This window comes from Athene noctua, chromosome 1 (assembly GCF_965140245.1).
Source record: "Athene noctua chromosome 1, bAthNoc1.hap1.1, whole genome shotgun sequence".
Classification (NCBI taxonomy): domain Eukaryota; kingdom Metazoa; phylum Chordata; class Aves; order Strigiformes; family Strigidae; genus Athene; species Athene noctua.
In genome coordinates this window covers 121584186-121610137 of record NC_134037.1, presented here as the reverse complement: position 1 = coordinate 121610137, position 25952 = coordinate 121584186, and the positions used below count along the sequence as shown (strand labels likewise).

Sequence of the window (25952 nt, the reverse complement as noted above, 5' to 3'; positions counted from 1 at the left end):
CAGCCTTCACAACACACAAAGAGACAACGAGCTAGATTTTTCTGCTTGTTGGTCACAGATCCAGTCTTCAGGGCACACAGATCCTTCCCTCTCTGATCGCTCAGTATTTGTGAGTGAGAACTTTGACAGAAATCTCTGCTTCTTTCACCGTATCCTGGTGAAGAGACAGAGAGACTCACGCATGCTGGAAGATCTCCCTGTAAGCATGTTCAGAAGGGTGACTGGGTGGGGAGCCACTCAGCCCGCTCCATTTGAGAGCCATCCTCCCTAGCCGATGCTCCCAGCACAACACGCCCAATACACCAGCAGATACCTGCTGATGTCTGGCAGGACCAGCTGGGGACTAAGGTTAGTCTGACAGCCATGTGCAGAAGGCGGACAGGAAAAAATTGGGCTGGCTCGGCCAAACTGAGGAATTGCTAAACACAGAAAAGACAAAACATATTCTTTAAATTAGCATGTCATGTTAAGATTTGGTTACTGGCTTAAGGACAATATGTAAGTTGGAAAATTGAATGTTTGGGACAGTAGTGAATACACTTACATTTGCTGTTTTCCCCAGCAGCTATTGTTTATCTTCCAAGAAGTACTTGCAAATTACACATTTCATAATAAATATCTGATTAATTGGAAAATAAATCTCTATGTTTAGCCTGACTTAAGCTTGTCTTGTTTGTTTACATGTCTACTTCTCTTTTTAGCAAGTGCAACAAAAACACTAACCATACACAGACGTTTCCTTTGGAACTTTCCATCAACCTTGGCCAGGCCAAGTCTTGCTTTATTTATTGCATAACTTATCTAGGAGTTAAATACATATCATCCAGGAAATAACAGCAGAGTTGTTTTTCCCTGACTTCATTGACATGGGGAAGAGTTAATCTCTGAAAAAACGAATCTTCTGATGTCCCAACACAATACAGTGCCTAGAGGAAGGTGCATGAGCATGCTATACGGATGTGTTTGACTCCCACAACTTTTAAGCGCCTGCTCTTCCTGAGCTCTAAAAACACTTGACAGTATGTTTACGTACCCAAAACAATCCTTTCCCATGGAATTTCACCAATTTTATATGCCCTGGGAAATGAAGAACTGGAACACATTCAATACAAGCAAATACACACAGTAAAACAAGCTGAGGGCTCAAATGGCTGAAATTTCTAGAGATGATACATAACAGAAGGCAACAGTAATTTGTTTACTATTATTCTCTACGCAAAACAGGATAGCATGCTTTATAATCAGAGAAATATATTGAATCTAGTGGAAATGCTGAAAATAGGGAAAAAGCAAAAAATGTTGCATCAACTGGAAAAATGTTTTCATTCTTGAAAGGGTATCATTTAGGTAACGATTACATGGAAATGCTGGATGAGTTCCAAGGTTTCTCCCCAACACCATACACTACTACACCTTCCAACTACTTACTGAATTTCTTTCAGGTAGGCATTTTAAATAAAACCTCTCATCCTAAACTTCCACTCGTTTCTAAATGTCTAGTGAGAAACAGCGTAATAGCCAACAAAAAAGCATTCAACTGGCAACTATTAAAGGGCCTTTTTACATTTGGCTTGAGGCTTCAAATATTAAACATACACTAGAGATGGCAATAAAAAAAAAAAAAAAAAGGATTATTTGCACTGCAGTGGCACAGGATGTCCAGTCACAGGTCAGGATCCCATTCTCCCAAGTATGCAATTAATTTACAGCTGGGACTGGAAGAGAGCAGGAGAACAGCACTATATTATTTGTCATGCAGCCTTGAACATTACAACCTGACAGAGGGGGACTCTTGGCCCATCTGCCAAGGTTATAACCTGCCATTTGTGAAGGAACTATTTCTTCACAGCAAAGAGGACCTTGGTTTAATATTTCATCTGAAGGACAGAACCTCTATTAGGGACAGGCTCAATCTTAATTCTGTTGAGTAAAGGTTAGCTATGAATTTTCAAGGACTGCATTAAAAATCCTGGAATTTTACAGTACATGACACCATATCAGAGCATCAGCATTGAGAATGAACGCAAATATCAAAGTGGACATTATAAAACAAGATTCCCCTCTTATTTCTATTAGAAATACTCTAAAGTCTCTATATTTAACTCTTCTATGCTGTACGATTCACCTGAACTGCATATTTTCACAAACTAAACAAACAGTATGGTCCAACATTTCCCAAATCTCAGGCAGCAGCCAACACAAAGTGATAAAATATGTCCATTGACTCACACTGAATTTAAAGGTGAGGTCTTAGGAGTATTTTCTACCTACTGAAGCACCCGTTAATATCAAACTAATACTCAAAAAGCGAAGGATTTTAATTCGGTTGCTCTAGCTCTTATAGATCCATCTACAAAAGCTTTAGTATTTCATAAGGACACAGTAACATCTGCCACAATAGCTGTATTCTGTAAACATCTTGAAGAATGTAAGTGTCCTTCATTCAGCTGTAGCCGTGAATTATCTCACTTTGGCGTATCAAAGATAAGAAATTTTTTTAATGGACATTTTGCCTTAAAAATACAAAGCTTTGCAATATTAAGGCTAACAGAAAGCATGTTGGGATATTTTCAATAAGCATTGTTTGATGAGTTAAAGACAAATGCTGTAGGCTTACCAGGAATACAATTACAGGGGTTTTTTTCCCCCATAACTTTCACTCAGTCTCTTACAAAGTAATTCCAATGAACTTGATATCAGATTACATTTCTGTCAGTTTTAATGATATTAATTTATTTTCATTAATTACTCTAGACAATCACAAAGAAGAAAGTCAACTTTTCCACCTAATATTTCTGCTTTTCTTCATTGAACACACAGATCGCAGTAGTGGCCCAAATTTCCTAAGAACCTTTCAAAGTGAAATTACTGCCTCCAAATACACAAAAGCTAACACAAACCACCGATCTCACAGTGAGATCTATGACCTACATGTCAGGACACTGTACAGAATTAGGATTTGGTTATCAGAATGACTCTCTCCCAAACTGACATGAAAAGTCAGCAATACAGCAAGATGTACCTCATTCACAGGACTCTTCTCCCATCTTCCACAGATCAATTCATGGCTTTCCCTCCTAGCTGGACCCACCCTCAGTTTGAATCTCCCTACCCATGCAAACTAACAGGTCATTCATCCTAAAAATAAGCAAATATATTCATTAATACATCACAGAATTTTTCTTCAGTTGGTGCAGTGAGCTGCACCCTGAGCTTTGGAAGTTGTACCAGCTCACACAGAAAATGAGACCGCTTCTGTAACCACACAATGAAGTCATTTTCCCTTCACACTAACAGAGGATGAATTATGAATGAGATTTAAACCTAAGACTGTTCTTCCCATTTTCAAGAAAGTTTAAATAATTCTATGTGCCAGCCAAAAACATTTTTTAAAAAAATCATTCATATCTCCAGTGTCTCTTTTTATTTCTCCAGAGACAATGACAATACCAGAAAAGCTGCAATTACTGCATTTTCCATTATAGTTCTACTTTTAGTTTTAAAATTCTGAGTTGTTTGCTTTTTTTAAACTATAGCCTTATTTAATTGGACAAAACATTAATATCTATGCTACCTTGAGGACTCAAAAGGCATAACTTCAGCACATGATTTACTAGCAAATGCAAGTCCACACGTGTGTTGAAGTGGCTGCAGTACCACCTGTGCAACCCTTTAACTTTGGTTGCTGCAAACAACGCTAATGCAACAACAGTTCATGTGTTTGTAGTTTTCCAAACTCCACTTTCCACAAGAGTGCAAAGAGTTACACAGTAAAATTGTCTGAACTGCAGAGAAAGCTGTAAAAGCAATAATAACAAAGAAAGCACCAAATTAAGTCATTCTCTGGATTACAAATTTTCTAGCTTCGCTTTTACACTGCTAGAGAAGTTCAACATCATTAAGCACAAAACTTCAACAAGTCTCAAGGGTTACACACAATCAGACATAAAAGAAGTTGACATGCCTGGGAGTTTTGTTAGCACCTAATATCCTCTGCACAGATCATTATTTCCAGTTACTTTAAAAGGCCAAGTTAATGATTACACTCATAGTTACAGGTGTGGATTATATACAGCTGGCAGAAATCCCTTCCTCTGCTAAACTATGCCTCATTGCTATTCACCTGCAGAAACAGGAAGCCCGATGCCCTCGGGAGAAGATTCAAACAGAGCTAATGATTATCCATACAGGTGTGATACAGGCAGAAAACATACCCTGCCAAACAAGACACACCCTTATGAAGATATCAGTGGTTCAGATGGTTTCAGACTAACCTTACTCAAGCACACACTTTCTTTCCACTTTCTAAAAGTGCATTTATACCACCCTTCACGGGCTTGAAGTTAATGTGCTCACGCCAGACTACCTAACACTGTCTGCTCCTGCAGCAGTGGTACAGCCATATCTTCCCTGACACTAAAGAGTTACTTTGCACTGAGATCTCAGATAGGAAAAATCTGATCTCTCAGTCCCAGGAGCCTGTAATGCTCTCTGCACAGCCAGGAGACCGTACAACCAGGCATTCCCTCTGCAGAAATGATTCCTGGGTAGGAGGATAAGCACTGTCTCCCAGAAGACGCCACTGGGAAACAACTACATTTAGCTTCTGGGTGAAAATTTCAGGCTTTTGTTAGAGGCTGCCTGGTGGCCCATCTCACCTTTCTACCAAAAGGCAAATGACAGATGAAGCAAAGTTTAATTTAACTACGGAAGACTCAAAAAAGCCTAGCAAAAATATAGTCAGGGTTGAAGTAATCTACCAATATTTAATATGTTCCACATTGCCTCACCAACCCCTTCCTACATCTGCTGTAGAATTATGATGAAGGAAATAAGTTTCATCCACTGCTTCGAGAGTTTTGCAGGAAAGGTTCAAATTATTCAGGCCAGCACTTGGATCTGTCACTCCAGGACTAAACAGCTGCAGGTCATGAGGAAATCTGCATCAATAACTGCATCGCTTTAATTGACTTTTAAATTGTCAAAGAATGAAATACTGCTGCCAGGAGGACTGATTCCAAGAGAAGACCTGTTTGATGGCATCCAGCTGGGAGAGGCAGGAGTAAAGCCAACAGCTATGATACCAATCAACAAGAAGAAGCCTTACTCACATACAGGGTAAGCAGGCTGCAGAGAGAATGCCAAGAGAAGCGGGATTTAAAAAAAAAAAAAAAAAAAGGAAAAAAGCAAACTCTTCTTCCCTCCCCAAACTCATGAGGTGCTGTGAATCCTGCTTTAATGATACAGCTGTACACTAAATGAATTACTTTTCCCTATCATCAGGAATAAGGATGCTCAGGAGAGTTTAGTAACTGCAGCTCAGCCCCATGTCCCAGGACTAGCTTTTGGATCAGAACTAGCCCACACACTCGCATGTGCCTGCAGCGTGTGGCACAGCATAGCCATGATGCTTCATAAAAATCTGCACCTGTCTGATACTAGAAAATCCTTAAAGAGTTTGCCTATGACTTTTATCTACAAGAAAATAAATTTATTTCAGAGCGCAACAGCTATGTTAGACACCCTCTGTGGATCTGATACTTGAGCATCTAGACAGTCACGGAACCAAGGCTGCCCCAACATTCAGTGTGAGGCCCTTAGTTTATTCAGGGTACTGTCACGGTCATTGTGCAACACACACAGTCCTATCAGCACATTTCATCCTTGCTCCCACATGACACCTTCTTCGGAGCCAACTCCACCCAGGCTATTCTCCCTCTGCCATGTCTAATGCCCCAGGTGAGTTTGTAAGGAGTTGTTCGGGCCTCAGTGTCACCTGCATCTTCAAGCAAAGCCTGCTAGATGGGAGCATTTGGTAGCCTCCCTTAAGCCACGGGAATTAATTTGCACAGGTGAACTGTAACTGAAGGGTTTGCAGTTTATAAGCAATACCTCACAGTATACAGTACTTGAACAAGAGCTTGGAAGCTGGTCAGCCCATGTACACGTTACAAAAATTGACCAGCATAACACAAGAACACTCCTAGTATACTAGGACACCAAATCAAGCCCTGCAAATTCAGCAAAAGCCAAAAGCCTCTGAACACGACCCCTCATTTTACACAGCAGGCTGGACAGTGTTCAAAGGCCAGAAAACAGGAACTTCCACCTCAGTGTGTGTTGGTGATGTGGATTCTTGCGAATTATCACTTAAGTTATCTTCTATTAAGAAGTTCCCTTGCAAGGAAGAAATCTCTGGGCACAAATCTAAGACAACACAAAGAAAGCTCATCTCTGGAAATCAATTAAGCTTCAAAGACGAAGCCTTATAACTGTCTATCTTGCCAGCATGTGTAACAGGAGCCCACTTAAAAAATACTGTATGACTTTCACTTTTCAGAGGCACAAAAATTTACACTTCTTGCTTAAAAAAACCCCAAACCAAAAACAAAACCCCCCCAAACAAAGAAATCAAAATAACCCCCAAACATGTTTCCCTACTTCAGCGAAGGACCTTTCCAGTGCCCAGTTGCTCAACTGTACACCTATACATCTTCATCTTACTCTGAAGTTTAAAAACCACACAGTGTAGCCTGACTACTTAGAAAATGGTCTAATGGAAAAAGATTCTGGAGTTCAAAGAAAACACTTTAAACTATCTCCCCATGGTTAACAAAGGGAGGTTTTGGTGGCTTTGGTTTGGTTTGGTTTGCAGGGGGTGTGGTTTGCTTTATTTGACTCCTGATTGAAGGTTTCAATTCCAAAAGCTGTTTATCAGCAGCAGCATAACATTTTGAAGTGGATGCAAACCAAAAGCCAGCTTATAGCTGAGACTGCTAGATAACAACCAGTACTCCTCCACTCCCAATTCCCCTTCTCACCCCTGCACACCAGCACTTTGACTACGGTCAGCAGCCCAACACTTGCACCATGTGTCACTCCACAATTTCAACATGTTGCTGACTTACTGAAGCATCTCTCATACACCATTACTAAGTCTCTTGCTCTGTAAGTAAGATAGAAAAAAGACTAGAGGATGAAGAAGACATTCAAGAAGAGGACAGGCCAAAGCAACACTTTATGCAATAGGAAAAGGCTTTTCTACATTCTGCAAGTGTATCAAACAATACATCTCATTCACTTCTTGATACATCACTTTGACAGAATACATTGTTAAAAAAAGACTTCCAGATCATACAGGATCTTGAAATATATCATATTTTTTCTTATCTTGTTGATTTACACTATGGTTTATTAATTAGTAGCTGTCTGACTGGAATTAAGTCTCTGGAGCAAACATCGCCATTCGTATCATAATTATATTAGCAAAAGATTCTCAAGTCTGTTCTGGGAGATCATTCATTTCACAGATAGATTAACTTCTGGTTAGTTGGTGGGGGAGTGAGGGGAAAAAAAAAAAGCAAAGCACATGCACACAGGTCTGTGTCTGTGGCACACTTAGAACTCCAGAATATCCTTTTAGACAATCTCGGGGGGGGGGGAAGGCAGATCTTATCTCCTGTGTCTAGATGTATCTCCAAAGTAAACAGAACAAATTTATTAATCCACATTAGAATACAGCCTATGTCTTCAAGCAAATCCAGATGAGAGTACTGCATCTTCACCTCAACTAATACGTGCAGGGAAAAAGTACAGATATAGACAGAAATAACACCGTAATATCTGTCTTTAACAAAATCCAAACAAGTTTGGATTTAAACCAGAATTGTTCATTCTGCCTTACATGACAGTAAGCAGATACTAATGTCTATGCCTACTCCCCATGACTATAACTGAAGCCAAACATGACATTCAAGATTTCCAAAAGCATTCCGTTCAGTGTGAGGAGGCTTCCTTACACTGGAAGTAATGAGTCTGATTCTGCAAGTTAGCCTATTTAATTTTATATACAGCTACAGAACCAAGTATGAAAAAATAATTAAAAAAAAAACCCACCAGCTATCAAAATGAGGGAGTATATCTGCTTTGCAAACAGTCCTGAGACAAGACCCACCCTCAAGAAAGAAGAGTTCCCCTACACCCCTAACAATCAGGGCAGGTGGGAGCGCCTGAGCTATAAGAAGTAGTCCAATCTCCTCCAGTGCCCATACAACTTGTGGGGGTACATGTCACAGTAACTCCTAGGCCTCCTTGATTAAACAAGAGGTAACTATAGTCTCCCTGTCCCAACCATCAGGGCAACTACTAGTCCCATGCAGAAAGCCCATAACCATTCCTCGGCCATGTGCAGCACGGCCCTTACAATACCACCCCCAGTTGACAGGTCAGACAGTTTTCCTTCCATAATAAATAGCAAAGCCACAGCTGTGGCAAGTTGCATCCTTAGGCAACAATCAGTTCTCGGTGGTAGCAGGATGCATTCGTAGGTCAACTGGCATGATTCCCTCTGAGAGCTCTCTCCAATCTAGTGCATCCGATGGCAGGGGGCAATGACAGATGATAGCAAGCGATCATCTGTCACCGCCCATGAGAACTATGCTCACACAGAAAATTATCGCTTGCAAGCTGGCAGAAGGGGAAAAAAAGAAAACAAAATGCTGAAGTAAACAGTATCAACTAACCGGTAATAACCCCCTTGATCCCTAAGTGGCGTCCTCTTGAGGCTCACAGGTAATTCTATTCAGTCCAGTCTCCATTCTGCTGAAACACCCTGGTTAAACTGAGCTTTGTCATTTCCCAGATGTTATTGAGCTTCAAAGCCTGGTACCTTCTCCTTGCACAAACCCCTTTTATGCAGAAACTCATTTTTGGTATTATTCAGTCAAACTCCATACATGTGAACAGTGTTTATGAAGAGAGCTCATTGCCCAGCCAGCGAAAGGAAAGCTCTCCACCTTTGCAGATAAAAACAGATGTGAGAAAAAGGGGCTTTTATTCAGCAAGCCACAAGGCAATTATTTTCTCAAACGACTTGACATTTTTGTCTTCCATTTACTAGACCTGCAATAGGGACAAAAGTAGCCTTTTCAGTTTGAGTCTTTGACTTGAAATGGTGCTATTTTGTTTGGCATATGATTCCACAGCTCATAACATGCCTGTTCCCATCTTCTCAGGCTAATTCTGTAAATCATTAACAGCATAATTAATGATATCCATATATGAACATGCAGACCACCCAACAACGTATATTCCAAACATAAAGCCAAGCCAATTTATAATGCCCTCATGACTCAGAGATTACTTTCACACTGGTGTCATCATCATGTAGATTAAATTCAAATGTACAAAATTAATGCAGGTCTCTCTAGACCCTGAGGGATCTTTTATTGGTCAGTCGCTCTTTTATTTTATACAACGGGAAATCTAAAGTATGCTGCTCTCTCTCTTTAAGGAAAGGTTCACCGAATAAATTCGAGTCAGAGTCACCAGCTGGATGCTTCATTGCCATCTCTCCCTTTTTCTGTTCCCCTGCCAACCCACCCTGGAAGCAGGAGGTGTGACCTACCAGCCATCACCACGCTCTGCACTGTGCAGTTAAAGCTGAATTCTGGACTCAAGCCTGAGAATCCCAGGAGCCAAATGTCAACTCCAGGTGTTGGTCATCTGTGCTTCAGGGGCTACGTCTGAGGCCACACAAAATTGCCACGGTGATGTGAGCCAAACATGTCCCAAGTCTTATGACACAGGACCATTTTAGCAAGTTTGGACTTGTATTTCAAGTCTTTGAAATCCTCAGATGCCAACAATGTCTGAGTGTCATCTATAGAGCACCCTTTTGTGTTACTACTGATAGCAAAGAACTATTCCTTAGACCTTGTGCTGAGACTACTGCAGACTGGCACTTTTGACTTAATTCATTAAAATTACCACTTCTGTTTCTCGTTGTTCTGATAATATAATACCATAGCAACAAATGAGAAGCTCCAAATTATACATGTGACTCTGAAAGGAAGTGCATAGTTCCTGTATACACAAACTTTGATCTACTGCAGGATGGTCAACAGCATCTGTTACTCTAATATCCCACATTATTATAGCCATTTAGCTAAACAGATCATAAAAAGATTGTTCCATTAGCCATCTTCCTGGCATAAATCCAGGGAAGTTGCTGAGTGGCCGTGACCAAGTACCAGCCTAAATCCAAAGGATTTAGATGGACGGCTGCAGCTAAATGCCTGCATTCTTCACTGCGAGGAGCCTTACATTGTTATTTCCAGGCTCACATTTTCAGCTACAATATTATAGATGTGTTTGAACACTATAAAGAAGGTGACACAAAGTGACGTCATATACAATTACATTTCTAATTGCCAGTCCAAGGATATGCAAGTCTCTTTCACAGTTTAAACCTGCTCTGAAGGCAATCTGTGAAGAGCTGTTTTAACATAACATGGATGTATCAGAGTTGCACAGCCTGTGTGCACTGTACAGCCCACCCAGGAACCAGGAAAGAAATGGCAAAAGCTATCCCTCTGCACAGCCAAAATTTCCTCAAAAAATGACAGAACAGGACAAGCCCAGGAAACTCAGACACAAATCGACACAGCTGAGTACACAGATCCTACTGGTTCTGCATGAAGCAGAACTGGAGGCAACAGGAGCAATGAGAGGAAGAAGGACACACAATTTTTGCCCGAACTCCAGTAAATCCTGAATGAAACGCTGGGGGCGAAGGGTAGTTCACTCTGAATTATGAAATGCCTTATGCTGCTTCTCAATCAAGAGAACAGGCATTTTCAAGGAATTAAGAGATCTTCTATCAACAACCAGCTTTGCAACAGGGCTTCTGAAGAGGCTAAGATTCTTCCCCTGCCACTGTACTACAAAAGGGTAGATAATTTTCCCCTCACACAAAGGCTATGAAGCCGAAATGATTTTTGTCAGTGAGATGTAGGAACACTATGGAGATGAGTGCAAATATTTCAGTCAGAATGGCTGACTTGACCTCCAGCGTTCTTTATCTTACCTACGCCCTCTTCCTGTGTACCCTTCTTGATTTCAGTAAAAATATTGATTGAAAGTTCAACAGATGTGAAAAGGGGATCTAAATCTGGATATGCAACACACTGATATGCAAAAGACACTGGTATGAGTTGTCAGTGACAAGATACATCTGCAGTCAGTACACTGAAAACCTACTTCTGGCAGCAGCAAAGCAGTGGCACTTTTCAAACTGATTTTCCACATTTTAAAATATACTGTATGCAAGACTAATGAGAGGAGCTTTTTCACCTCATCCAGCTAGTATGTATGACATCATTATGCTCAAAGAGTACTACTGCAGCATCTCTGACAGGCTCTTCCCTGCAACTCTCACTGGCAAAAATGTCTATAGGTTTGGGTCTTCTGGTATGTGTGGAAAAGGGTACAATGAAAAGCCAGAGATTTATCTGAGGTAATTTTAGACTATGACACTTACTGATAACATTCTATGTGAATAAGCCAACTTACTCTGCATCGAAGGAGTTTACAACGAACTCAAAACCACGCACTGCAGAGAGGATGTACTTTGCACCTACAGAAAGTACACTGTCTACTGATTCCTTTGGATACAATGTTTACAGGGCACCAGTAGACACATATTATTTAAAACACAGTTGATAAAGCCTTTTTATTTGCTGTCAAGTACCAGTTACTTATTAGCCACTTCACTGAATTCTGGATGATTGTATTATTATAACCAATCTCATACTAAGTTTAAGGCAATGCTAGTAAAAACCCATCGTGGATCTGCAACTAAGGACAATTCATCTTCAGGGGAAAAGCCCCATGCTAGGGGCTACCTTCCAATCCCAAAAGTATCCCAACAACCAGATATTTTCCTGGGGCAGGGGAACCATAGATGATATTTAATGATCTAGTCTAGTCCTCTACTGCAGTATGTGACTGCTAAGAAGGGGATGACAACTGCAAGACTCAGACTGTCCTTGGAACAGCACTGCTGCTGCTCAACACGCGTGATGTGATGCCAGCTCCCCTTCAAGCATATTTGGGAAATTTTAAGGGCTAGTGATGGAGTGAAGATCTGGTTACGGAAGACTGGCTGGCAGAAGCGCCTGGCAGATTACTATAAGAGGCACCACCACAACACGAACTTCAGTGGCAAGGGGAAAAACAGCTCAAGAAGGCCTAAGTCTTGCCTTCATTTAGAAGGATTTCCTTCAAGAACAACATAGTCCTATGCTTTTTTTAATTATGTATTATGGATTAAAATGATTTTTTATTATGTATTATGGATTAAAAGCAGAAAAAACACCTCAATTTGATTTTCTTTATTTTGGGGGAAATTACAGAATAAAGTCACTTTTTGTAAGATACCATATTGTTCTTAAAGTTCCCTTATATATATATTCCTTATTTTTCCCAGTCTTAACGTTGAAAGTGCCTAAGATAAATTACCTGAGTTTCTCTAATGGCACTCCCTGTGTATTTTTTGGCCATGTTTCTAACTTTCAGGCATTACTGTTCCACTTCATAGTACTTTTTATTAAATAAGGCCTTATGTCTAACTCTCATGAGTAAATCCAGAGCAGCTAGAAGAAAAGACAAAATCTTCCTTCAGGATTTCATTACTGTTTTAACAGGGGCTTCAATGAGCATCACTTAGTACCAGAGCGCTGTATGCTGCTAATCAGTATTTTTATTATTACTTTTGTTAAACAGCACTTACTGCTGTTTATCAATCGGAGATAATCGGCTCCCTGGGTAGTAAACCACCTGTCCAAATTATTCATAGTCCTCTTAAGAGGACACATTGTACAAGTAAATACTTTACAATTCACACAGTTTATTCAACATACTGCCATCAGCAAGACAGCATTCGCCTAGGTCAGCTGCGAGTTAGCTTTCCATAAACAGTATTTGAAATAGCTGGCAGCACAGCTGTGTGGTATCAGCTAACAACCCATGGACTTGTCTGGTTTTGAGGCAGACTCTGTCATATGGAGCAGGCAGGGATGTAGTGTGAACCAGTCAGCAGCACACCACCAGTCTGATGGGGTCTGCATCAGTTGCAGCTGCCGCCGTGGCAAAAGATTCAGTAAAGCTCTGCAGATACACTGTGACCAGCCTTGAAATCAAGGGTAGGTTCTGGTAATCCCCAGTCCCCAGACAGTACAAGAGCTCTTTGGGACGTGGTGCAGGGGTAGAATTTCACTTTTGGTGTATAACTGCAGCCTTGAAATAGCAATGTTATATATACCACCCCAGAGAAAATTGTTATGGGGCTAATTCGACAGCCAAGGGTTTAACATGCCCCAGAGATTCAGAATTTAAATATTTTCTTCAACCATTGACAATACTCTTGTACAATAGTACATCCTGTTCCTCTCACACGATGCAGAATGCATCTTGGATAAAGGCACGTGCCAGTCTTAAAAGCAGGCTCAATCTCCCCACTAAAAATTCAGATACTGGAAATTACTTTTCCTGCGATATGAATGAAAACAGAAACCTAAATACTCTACATCACAGGCCCTCCCCCCTCCCCCCAGCACCAGTGCATGAGGAATGAGTTGACATCAGTAGAGCTACAATGTCATAAACCAGGTATCAGCGAGGAGAACATACGCCTATTATTGTTCTTTGCTAATAAGCGAATGATCGACAATGACGTCAAGAAGTCATAATACACTGGAAAACGTGTCTACATGGAAAGATTAGTTAGAAGTAATGAATACTCATTTCCTGCCTGGTGAAGAGCCCTAACTCTGAAAAGGCAAAAAAGGAGGTTTGCCTACTGACAGCACATGCGTGTGCACATGTACACAACACACAGCCAGGGGAAGGCACAGCTGCTTCAGATACAGACTCCCCTCTTTGGGGGGTTTCACGTCCTCCAGAGCTAGTTCAGAATTTTCATAGAACTGCTGCCTGTGGAGGACATACAGCAGCACAAAAAAATCAGGAAAACAGAAAGCCAGGCTGCAGACATGATAACATACCCACCACTGGCAGAGGCTGCCTGCAGATTTTACAGACCTTCTAATCCAGCAGAATATTTGGAGGAGACTGGCGATGTAAACAGCATCTGTATAATTAGAAACGCTTAAAAATAACAGCCACACACAGTGAACCTAAAACTGCTATGGTTTGTAGTGTGAGTTGGTTTGTGTATCTTCCCAGTTCTGGGATATATAATAAAAGTTGTCATTAAAGCAAAGAATATGGGACTTGAAAGAAGATTCTCTAGGAAAGGATCCTACAGAGCATCTTCTGTCGTTACACACTAACCCCAAATCAAACAGGAAAGCAGTGTTGTACAGTGGAGTACATACAGACCAAGGGCTTTATCATTTCTGCTCTGTGTTATGCCAGCACCAAGTGTGCAGAGCTGCTGTAAAATACCAAGACTGCAGGGGTAAGCAAAAGGCAAGAGAGGAAAGCAGGGTCAAGTCCACATTTTTAATGTTGAAAAGCCTTAAAGCAAGTAAATGTCAGTTTTGCACTAATATTTGCCTTATTTACCAGTCACCTGTATTTCAAGAACTTTTCTCAAACTCCTTAAAAACAAAACTAGCAAGCAAACAAAAACGCCAAACCAAAACTTCCAAACACCTTTATCACATAACACTGATTAGTAGCGGAGTGTGTATGCTCACACAGGAATATCACATGTCTGGAGACAGAATATACGCTATTTAAAGGTCATTATTTTCAGTGTACTATCCCTTAAAGATACTTTTAAAAACAAAACCACCCACAAAAGCCTAAAAGCGTAGTGGGGAGGGGAAACAGCTAGGATATGAAGCATTAAAGAGAAGTATCAGAACTGGCAGAACTTCAGCAGAGAAGGCAATCTGACAGGAATGCTGAGAGATCAGTTATCCTCCCAACGATCAGGAGAGCTGATGTCCTAGCAGCCAATTTTTGAACCGTGCTAATAATAAGTCAGTCAGCAAAGCTGATGCTGCATCAACCAAATCTATGTACAAGCTGCAGGCATGAACACAAAAGACTTTTTTTAATTAAGGAGGAGAAAACAGACTGAAAGGCTAGCTCATTGCACACTGCTGTCTTCATTTACCAGGAGCCCTTCTCAGCTAGAAGACATGAACATCTCCAACACCAAAGCACTCCTGCTGCCGGAGGTTGGAACCACGCTGTACCAGGTGCTAATGAGGCAGTAACAGGCTGTCGCTGGTGCAGCCCTACTCACAGAGGGCTTCTCCAACAGACAAAGTCAGGGTAGATGGGCAAACAGGCACAGGGAGGTCAAGCAGCCCAGAGCTGAGCTATGGCAAATAACAACCAAGAGGAGGCAAGTATCCAGGTCTCCCAACTCCCAGCTGTTTCCTAAAAGCACACATTCCTGTTAGCTAAGGCCTAGTATCTACTGCTGCATGAAATGATATTATGACCTGATGAGATGCAAACTGTAAGAAAACTCTTACTTAAGTCACACAGCATTTGAAAGCTTGACAGACACCCACTAAAGAAGTCACCTGAATGTACGCTAGTCGACTCGGACACAAATTTTCTTCCCTGAAATGTTTAAGCTGAAAAATGTAACAACAAAACAGTTTCCAGCAGCCAGATCCAAATCTCTTACACAAAAACTCAAGTTTCCAATTTTTTGAAACTATCTACAACCAAAGCTTACCAAGTCTTAGCCCATCAAAACAAAAAATTACCTAAAGTCTCATCTTTATAGGAAAGTCACAGCCCACTTTGAATTCAACAGCAAGGATAAGATTCTCACATACCACAAAACATGTTAGGATGTTCTCAGTACCTGACAATTCAGCCATTCTAAATGTGGCTGACTCCAGAGTCATCTTCCCTTTTTGAAGTTTTTTGGCTTCCTCATTTCAGAAACCGGATCTATGCTGTGGATTAAACCCAAAACTAATTTTCTATTCCTGCCTCCCTCACAACAATAAGGGAGATATTTAGCAGTGGGAAATGCTTATTAGAGATCTTCCGTGTTTGATGTGGTAGCATTTCCCTAATGGGCCTTGAACAATTTTCATGTTTTGAAAGCAGAGAGACTTCCTTTTAAAAATGAAATCAGCAGTCTGATGGGAAGTTGACTTCCATGAAATATTTCCTCCCATTTTCACTACCTGTGGCAGTCCCCTACCACTTTCCCCGTCTTCTTTTATTCCGCTCACATGCCAATTCTTAAGCACTTGTGAAAAAATACGAGCTGCAACTTTCAGGTGACCATGAACTGTTGCTAGGCTGACTCCCCTACTGTGTTAACTGTTGAGGCAGAAATTTTCCTCACTTCAAAATACAGCAATTTCTGCAGTATAAGCCAGCAAGGAGGCAGTGTTCTTCACTGAAAAGGGCACTGGCACACCATTTCCACCATGGACCTATCAGTATGGGTGTTAGCTCATGGACTGTTTTTTATTTCTGAACTCCTAGGTACTGCCTTTACAGGTACAGGTGAGGAGTTATTTCTATATTAAAGAGAAAGCAAATGCACACGGGTGAACTTTCCAGGATTACTGCTCGGGCTGCTATCAGAGGTAGAAGCTCAGCCCTTGAATACTTTTTACCCTCAGCTCCTCCAAGCCAGTATGTGGACCTCAGAGCTCGTGTTACAGATCAGTTAGCTTCACTACTTTTGCCAAGCTGACTTTTATGCTGCATATAGCATAACTGCATCTTCACTGGGGGAAGAACTCGCCTTTAGGATTTCACCTCTGATTTCTGCACTGCTTAGCCTAATGGTTACAACAGTCCCTTAGCAAGCAGTTGCATCCTTGAAGAAATTCTCTTCTGTTTCCCATTAAAAAACCTGATAGCCACACAACTTTGGATGTCAATATTTATGGGTCATTTTCTTACCCCAAAAAATTCCATTTGCATTCCAGCAACATCATCCCTGGTCTCAAGTTTCTAATGCCACTATGGTGGCTCCTAACATTACACCTCAAATACATCAATCAAAAAGACTGCAAAACCCAGATAAAGGCCCAGATTATTTGCTGTGCCACCACTATTATATTACTAGCTGCTTCAGGTTCACTCCCAGTTTCCAGTGTCACTGAGAAGCAAAACCTCACATCACCCCAACTCTCTGTCCCAGGGGAGTCCTGATCCAGCTTTCCAGTGAAAACTACTCTGTGTCATCTCTTCCAGCATGTGACTTGTATTGAAAAACAGATACCGACCCAACTCCATCTAACTGTGCCAAAAGACAAGCATTACCTCCACAGGGTCTCCTGCATCTTCAAGAGCCTGAAACCCCTCACTTCAAGTTCCAACTGAAATATAGTGAGTAAACCCCACCCTCAAAATCAGAGGCAATCCACCTGTAGCTTTGCACTCAGTTCACACACGCAAGTAAATGCATAAAGGAACAATGCCCCAGGGAGCAAGTCTTGAGCAATGTCATTCATGGAATGAATTTAACTTGCCCTTCCGCAGGAAAGGATTATAGTCGGGTATCAAAAGGGTCCTTCTGGTAAGAAACGTTCGTCCCTTTGGTATTATTTCTGCCCATGCCATTTTGACACTAGAGAATGTGCATATGTAGATTATACAGAACGTTTTTACAGGAGTCCACAAAGAAGCACCATGAGTACTAGAGCACTGAGAACACAAGCCGCCTAATAACAGAATTTGCTACTATCAGCAAAAACCTCCACTACATAAAGACCTCAATATACAAGTCTTGTTCAGTGCTTGGTAGAATGTCAGTGTGGTACATGGATCTAAGTCATTCCGACTCCTGTGTTTTGCACCGAAAGCAAAGGTAAATCCATTTGTATAACAAACCATGTGGTAGAGGCTCATGTATCCAATATCCATTATCAAACAGAATTAACAATAAGAGATGTTGTCTGGTGAAATGCTTGAAGAATGAGGAAAAAGAGCAAGTTATTCATCGCACATGTTAAAATAATCTCTTATGTGAAGAGACATGCACCATCTTTTCTCATTCAATTAACGGTATTTACAATCTCAGTTCTTCAAAGGGTCTAGTTATTCAGCTTTTTTTTTTTCCTTTTACACGCTGGAAAGAGAAGCATGAATACATCTTTAATGATGTACTTCTTGGATGTTTTCAGATGTGAGATGCATCATTGAGTAACCTTGCTCTTGAAGAAATTAAGCCAAACAGTTGGGGTTTGAAGCAGGTATTTTTAAACCTAGTACTACTAAATATTACATTATTCTCATTAAATTATTAGCTATATTTTAAATATTGATATATTAACTTCAGCCTTTATTGTGTGCTTGTCAAATGTACTGTAAAAACTATACAGATGTAATGAAAAGATCTTTGACCCATAGGGCAGAACAAATATTGACCCAATTGTTTTAAAGCCCCAATGCAAAACAGACACAAAAGAACTCTCTTAAATAACACAGCCAAGATCCCCAGCAGATGGAAAAATGCCACATCATCTTTCATTTGGATGAGGGCAATGAGATTGACACAGAATTTATAAATGTACTGAAGCCAAGCCTAATCCTACAGAATTCTACCTGCAGGCCTCGTCTGCACTTCACACATTCACTCTGCAGTCTGTGTTGGGTTTTCAGGCCCCAAGAAACTCATGATCACCTCAGGACACAAGAGGGAAAAGAACCTTCCAGGTCAGAAAAATCCTCTTCTTTATCCTAAGGAACCACTTCATGAAGCCTCACTAAATGAGAAAGCTCCAGCTCAAGGCACAGAATTATTGCTACAGGCTCATGTAGCAAGCTCACATTCTGTGGTTAAGCTACAGCATATTAGTACCAGTTCTGCCAGTGATGTTCACACATAAACACAGACCTATCCCTGTACCAGGAGAAACTACCCCTACTCCTTCCCTTGAAAACTGCAAAACTGTCGTTACTAAAAAGCTGTACAAGATTGAGTCTCTGTGGCTTCAGACATCCCCAGCCTGACAAGCCTGAACAAGCCAGAGCTGGGGGAAGACAGCTGCCTGTAGTTACTTCTGTACCACTGTGGTCTCACCACCCCACCTTCTCTCATAAACACATAAAAGCTTGAGGTATGAATTGTGCAAGCGAGCCTCTGAAGCAGGGACTCCGTCTTGCCTAACCATTTGATTAGGCTGTGGTACTGCTCTAATTGAAACCAGCAGAGGAGGGAAGCTTCAGCCACACCTTCTCCTCCAACAGAGCCAGTATCACCTCTGCACTCGCAGTAGTTTCTCAGCACAAACTTCCTTTGGACAAATGGGATCACCATCCGTTTACAACAGCATTTCTGCAGTAGGCATGAGAAATCGCTGTTCAGACCCCGGGACTGGATGCTTATGCTTAATTTCATGACACAGACTGTTAGCTGATCTCTTTCCATGGTGCTATGGACGAGACTGGGTCTGCATACTCTGTGTTTTGTGCATGCTACCATGTCAATGTAGTTACCTAGCTTTAAAAATAAATTGGAATAAATCGGTATGTGCTACTGAGATGAAGAGGACAGCATACTACATCATCCTCAGTCTTTTAAAAAACTAAATGGCTCCACCATAAAAGCAGTTAGTTGCTTTCCTCCTTTTACTCTTTTACTTGGGCAGTGTCAGAACCGCACCGAGTCAAGTGACTTCTCCTGACATCCATTGATTGTGCAACATAACTTCCAGCTAAAGGATGCAAGTATAATAATGCACAAACTATCTGACAATACATATTTCTTCTCCCACTCTGCCCGTGCATCCATGGATATATTTATTCATAGACAGAATCACAGTTTTTCTCTGGCTTTGCTTTGCTAGCTAGGTTAAACACACCAAATGCTTCCATTCTCTTCCCATCTCCTGAGAAACGCTTTTTATTATCACTCCTTTCTAGTCTAACAGACTTTCTGTTCACCTGGTTGAGTTGTGATTTATCTTTCTTCAACACTCAAGACCAGAATAAGAACTAGTGGAAGAAATGGCATTCCATTTAAAAAAAAAAAAGGTAGCAAGAAATTGAGATAAGGTCATAAAAATAAGACAATGCAATGAATACTGTCTGGTTTTGCTATAGTTAAGAAACATTACAGAAACAATAAGATATGTAACAGATGCTTGCTTGTCACATTAATTAATTTTTCTTTTTTAAAACTCATGTTAAGAATCATTCAAGTAATAATATGAAATCAGCCAGCACTCTGCATACAGATGAAGCAAATATTCCAGAACCTTCAGCAATAAAAGAATTTCATACTGAAAAATACAATTAAAATTGGAAAGCTGTCCTGCCATCTGTTTAAAACAAAAGGTTTTAAATTTCCTTTTTGTTATCAGAAGATAGCAAAATGCTACATACAACTTCATTTTGGAGGATTATCTTTACTGATGACAGCAAAATATACTTAAATACGCAAATACACAGTAAGCAGGTCAAACTGCAGGATACCACATTACTATTACCAAATTGTAAGATCAGAGCTTAAATGAACTTGCTCAACAGACCTTCTCTGCAGCTATGACCATACTAAGATGGGCAGCGAAGGTGAACTGAGCACTTAAAAATCAAAAATAAATGGCACATGGTCAGAAGAACCTGTATACATTTCCATCACAAGATACTGTTTACTCTGCTGATAAAGTCATCAAACAGAGAAGTCTGATCAACCACTTGAATACAGCTCTTGTTCACATCCAAAAGCAGTTGTGCTGGACCTGCGTACCTGGCAGGACGCACTGGAGCCAGCCCAAACATAATTCAATGGTCAAATCACACACAGTCATGAAGAAATGAGCAAGATACGTGGATACTTATTTTGCAGTGAAGGAGTCTTGAGCAATTAGTTTACTCTTTGCCTTGCTTGTAAGTTGCCAGATGGCCACTCTGCTGCAAAACAGGCTTCTGGGGGCTCTCTATCTCTTCAGTTTGTCTTCTTTCAAAGTTCCATTCCTGCTCTTAGAAGCAAATGATGAGAAGATGGCACCGCTAAGCCTGGCTGCCACTGACCCCTCATACCACCAGAATGGCCACCCTTACAGTCTTTCCCGTTCAGGATAACATTAAGTGGGACAGAACTTCACAGGGCTGAAACTACAGACTTATGATGAGTATATTGCTCCTGCAAACAAACTATGAAATTTGCTACTAACTTATTTATCAGAAAGCTACAGGGGACAGTAAGTTAAGAGTCCACACTGGTCACATACATAAAACTTCTTGGTAAGAGTGACTTCACTGGCAGCCTTTCTGACCCATCATCTGTTCGACTCCAGTATTATCCAAACTCACCAGTTGGGCTGGAAACCCTGCAAGGATTGCTGATCCATGGAGAACCACAAGATGGGGTCAGTTATACTAATGGAGTGTTGCACTCAACATGCATCTTTACCAGGAACTTTGAGCTCTGACTGCACAAAGCACAATCTAAAAGACTGTCCAGGTATACTGCTGGACAACAGATGCTACATATTATTTTCCCTTCTCTGCAACAGAGAAGAAAGAGAAAAGGAAGGGAATAAGAAAACAATGCAAGAAGCAGCTCAACCAGCCAATAAGTCAGAGAAAGCTGCAGAGCTACAACCGCCACTTCCCCAAGCAAAATAAAATATAAGCACAGGGGAGTGGGGTTTTTTGTTTTGTTTGTTTTTTCCCCTCCAGTGATTCATGTCATTTTTGTACAACTTTACTGATAAGGCAGCAGCAACCAAAGGAGCCAGATTCCTAATTTAAAAGCCATATCATCATCCAGGCAGTAATTTACTGCTTTGCAGAGCAACCAGCACATGGGACAGTTAAATGGCTAGAAAAATGACTGCTACTCATGCCTCATCTTTACACCTGTTCATAGTCAGCTCCCAGGAAAGTGTGTCTGGCCAAGGATGCTGGCAGAGAGACTTCTCTGGGTTCATCCCTTCATTTAGCAAGGCCTATCCTTCCATAGGCAGAAAATAACAGGCACTGATTATGATAAAAGCAAATGCTTAAAAAAATAATAATTAGAGGAAAAAAAGAGAAAGCGATCACAGAGTTTACACTGCCCTGCTATTATTTCTTCACGTAGTTCCACTGTCATCACAGAATCACTTTACACAAAGAGAAGAAATTGAAGAGAATTTCCTATATAACCTCCATTTTAACATATTCGTAATTTCACAATAAACGTGAAAAGCAGAAAGTGGCATTTCCTTCCTGGTTCTTGCACTTTCAGCACCCCAATAAAAATATATTTACTTTCTTTAGACAGACACTGCTAGGATGGGGTTTAACAATAAGCTTCACCTAGTTGTCATGAATTATTAACCAGAAAAAATCCCTCTTGTTGCCCTTTGCAGAGGCTTGATTTGCAAGTTTAAAAATCAAACTGACACTTACGTGTCTCGTACAAATACCCAACCTTTTAGAAAATGCTCTGAGCATTACAAAAACATTTTTTCACCAATCAGAGAACAACAATTCTATAAATAGATATTCTTCACAGAACTGCTTCAAGACATTGTTTTTACAGACAACAGTAGGAAACTGAAGGAGGTCTTAGTGTCAAACATATTAAAAATGAAATAAACTCTCCAATCAACTCTGGATTTCCATTTATTATTACAAAGTTCACAGTTATTTTTTGGCTTATACAATTAGTTTATGCAAGGGAAGGAACAAAACAGAAGACTGTACTGTGTTCTGGCAGAGCTACTGGGTTGGCGTCAATCAGTCACAGCCTTCAACTTCTCCGGGCATTCACTTCATTTCTTTGACAGTAATTTATCATCTCTGGACTGTCAATGATGAACCCACTATTACCTACCACAATCTCGTCCAACCACAAACAAAGACAAGATTTTTATTATAACTCCATGATATGATTTCCAAATACACTGACTCAAAACTGTGCTCCATCTCCTCTAAAAAGCAAACATAGGAAGATAAATATGATCTAATGTAAGAGCAAATTGCCTGTTCTGTCTGCACATTTAATGGTTGCCACCTCCTCAAGCAATTTTTGCACTGGTATCTAAAAAAAAATAAAAATAAAATCAACAGAAACTCCTGAAAAACAGCTACGCAACTGGTAAACCAGCTTTCCGTAGCCAGAATACAAGTAGGTATTTAGCCATTTTGGCATAGATTCTAACAGAAGGCTAAAGCTCAAGCACTACCAAGTTCTAGCACTGTTTTCAACAAGGAACTGGTACAAGCGCTTACTTCATAAGCACCTGAAAATTCATCTGTAAAAAAGGAGGAAGCTCATTCAGTTCCTAGTTTTGATACAGCATTTTGCTATAACAATTGCACCAATAATTTTCTATTATATGTCTGATACGGTATATGAAACAAACTGCACCAAATTGCTCAGGGTACTGATACTCCTCACCCCAGTGCAGCTCCACAGTCTCCCAACAGCTGGAAACATGACAGTGCTGATTTCAAGGGGTGACACGGATGTGAAACTGGAGTAACGCAGCAATGAATCAGGCCATGAGCTTTCCCAACAGCTCCCCAGCCATAACAGTGATCTAAGCATACCGGAATGTTTTTGAAAGAAAGTAAGTGTCCAGCGAGGATTAGTAAGAACTTTGTGATGTGGCCCACCAGACATGGCCAGGGAGCATGCGGCTGGTCAGGAGGAAGAATTCAAAAGGAGCTCTGGCCTCTGGGAATCCTGGGTCTGCCATGCACCACGGCAACATCCTCGGTGTACAGAAGGGAAGACAGAGAAACCACAAGCCAACTATGACCCATAAAAGCATCCCAAGTGGATCCTTGCCTGTAAACCAGGACAATTATACACCTCACCGGTCATCAGGTCATTAACACGGCTGGAAATTTTCCAGACATTACCATCCAACTCTCCATGTTTTGTGCACCAGGGACGAGCCACAGGCCTGTTGTATTTGCTCCCCAGAAGAGCAGAGGAACGTATGCTGATGTAATGCTTGTCTGCTGTGCCAAGACTGGCACGCAAAGCCTCCTGATGCCTGCCTGTCACACCACAGAAAACAGAAAGAACCATTCTGGAGCAGGAAGCCTTTCTCTTACCTTGTTTTGATCTGTCCAATAAAAGAAAAATCCCTGTGGATCTGTTCTGAGAATAATTGGAGTCACAACAGTGGAGTCCTGGAAGAAAAAAAAGGACAAACAAAAAAATCCATGTTAGCACACAGAACACACAATTATGCACCAGCTGCTTTGCCACCCATATTAATGCATTGCAACATCTAGAAATTACCCTGAAGGTATCACTAGCAAGATGTCACTAAAAGAATTTAATATCACCTGCCTAATCTCCATTTTTCTGACATAACGTTATTTCCATTACTGAGAAGACAGCACTAAATAACTCCAGACTTGTCAACACATGGACTTACTCCAGAAAAGCTGGAAGTAGATGAAGTTAAACAGACATAACACAGTCAAACTAGAGCCCACACAGGAAAGTATTATAGATATCAGAAGTCCACTGCCCACCTTGATCCAAATTAACCTTCAGATATACACAAGAGCTAAATGCCTGTAAGCTTTATTTTAACATACAAAGACTGAGTTTGCTAGAAAACTTGGAATAGCATCCACTACATTAAGACCTCTAACAATTGTTTTCCCCTAGTATTTTTCTACTTCTTCTACAATCAAACAATGAAGATTTTACTACTGGGACTATATATGTATATATTCCACCCTACCTCCAAATCAGTTGCAAACCTGTCTACTCTGGTAACTCGGGTCATTTAAATCCAAGCACATTTGTAAGTACTGTAAGTAAAGCAGCCTGTTACCTACATATTCCTACCTTCTGATTGACAGCAGGTACCTGACTTGGGAGATACAACCTCTAACTGAAGTCTTGTCTGCAGGTGGGTGTTCGTGACATCGCTTACCCATCAGGATTCCCTGGTACCTAATAATAATTGACATCAGTGCAGCCTGGTCCTAATAGGATTCTTCTGCTCTTTCCTCCACTATTTTTCATGACAACTGTAAAAACGCTGTTGTCTTGAGACCTCTACCTGTTTGCCAAACTCAATTTAAATGTTGTGGAGGAAGCATAGTAAGGAGGAGGAAGACAGGCAGACAGAAAAATTGCCCAAGCCTTATCTCCACAGGAACCCAGGCTAAACACACAATTCCTCCTCAAAAAGGATGTATATTTCTGTTGAAGTGCTACAGGTATTTTTAAAGATTTAGCATTCACGTATTTCCAAAGCAGCAATGCATGAGGTCAGCCTATATTCCTTAAAGGAAAAAATGGGCTCAAATTTAAACCAAACAAAATGTGGGTTTTTTTCAAATGCAAATAATGTTGATGAAAGTGACATTATCATATATAAATAAAAACTAACTTATGCAAGTGCCATTTCCAATGCAAGACAGCAACGGTTGTCTATATCGTGCCAGCAGTACAGTCCTTCGTGACAGAGCACCAACCTCCCAGCAACGGGCATTTGTGAAACAGGGAAGGTGAATTATTCCCAGTTTACATCTAGAAAAAAAGACCCAAAGAAGCTAAGTGACAGACCCAGCACCAGTCAGAAGCCTGAGGGGGGAAAAGTAAAAGAATAAACAAATGAGTGTAAAAGTTCTTTTTATAACTGGAAGATCTGGGCTGCGGATTTACTGTGACACAGGTACACTGACACCCAAATGGGTGCCACGTGAGCTTTCAGAGGCTGGGAACAAGTGCGGCTGTACCAGTGCCAGGCACTGCTACAGGAAACCCCAGCTGGGATCAGAGCTCGTTCACAACACACCACTGACCCTTTTCCTCATTACAAGAAAACAGTGTTGTATGCACTTTCCCTAAGAGAAAACGCATACAGAATTTGTACTTTTTTTTTTTCCTGTTTCTCCATAGTTTCTAGCCTCTTGTACAGCTGAGAGTCAGGTATTGTTTGAGTGCAACAGGTAAATTTATTTTTAAAATACGCCAGGCCCCGAAGAGATGTTGACTGGCTGTCTATATCCAAAAGCTCCTACAGAACTGTTTGTAAACTTCTGCCATTCAAAAAGAGGGGGAAAAGAAAAAAAGCCTGCTCTGGAGGTATAACTCTCCTTTTCAGTTTATTTCATTATGTCCCATGCAGCCTGTGTGTATGTATGTAAAATGAGGAAAGAAGACGACTAAGTGACCTTCTGCCTTCAGATGAGATATACACAACTTTTAGGTGGAAGAAAAGGAAGTGATGGGAAAAAAA

The 25952-nt window shown here is 40.8% G+C and overlaps 1 protein-coding gene across 3 annotated transcripts in view; it reads right to left on the bottom strand.

Annotated features, from left to right (window-relative positions):
• Positions 1–25952, bottom strand: part of PLCB1 (phospholipase C beta 1) — a 408910-nt gene that overhangs the window by 372705 nt on the left and 10253 nt on the right. For all 3 annotated transcript variants that reach the window (XM_074912346.1, XM_074912588.1, XM_074912436.1), the window contains exon 2: positions 23800–23877. In XM_074912346.1, coding sequence (XP_074768447.1) covers positions 23800–23877 — 78 coding nt within the window. The remainder of the gene's footprint in view (positions 1–23799; positions 23878–25952) is intronic.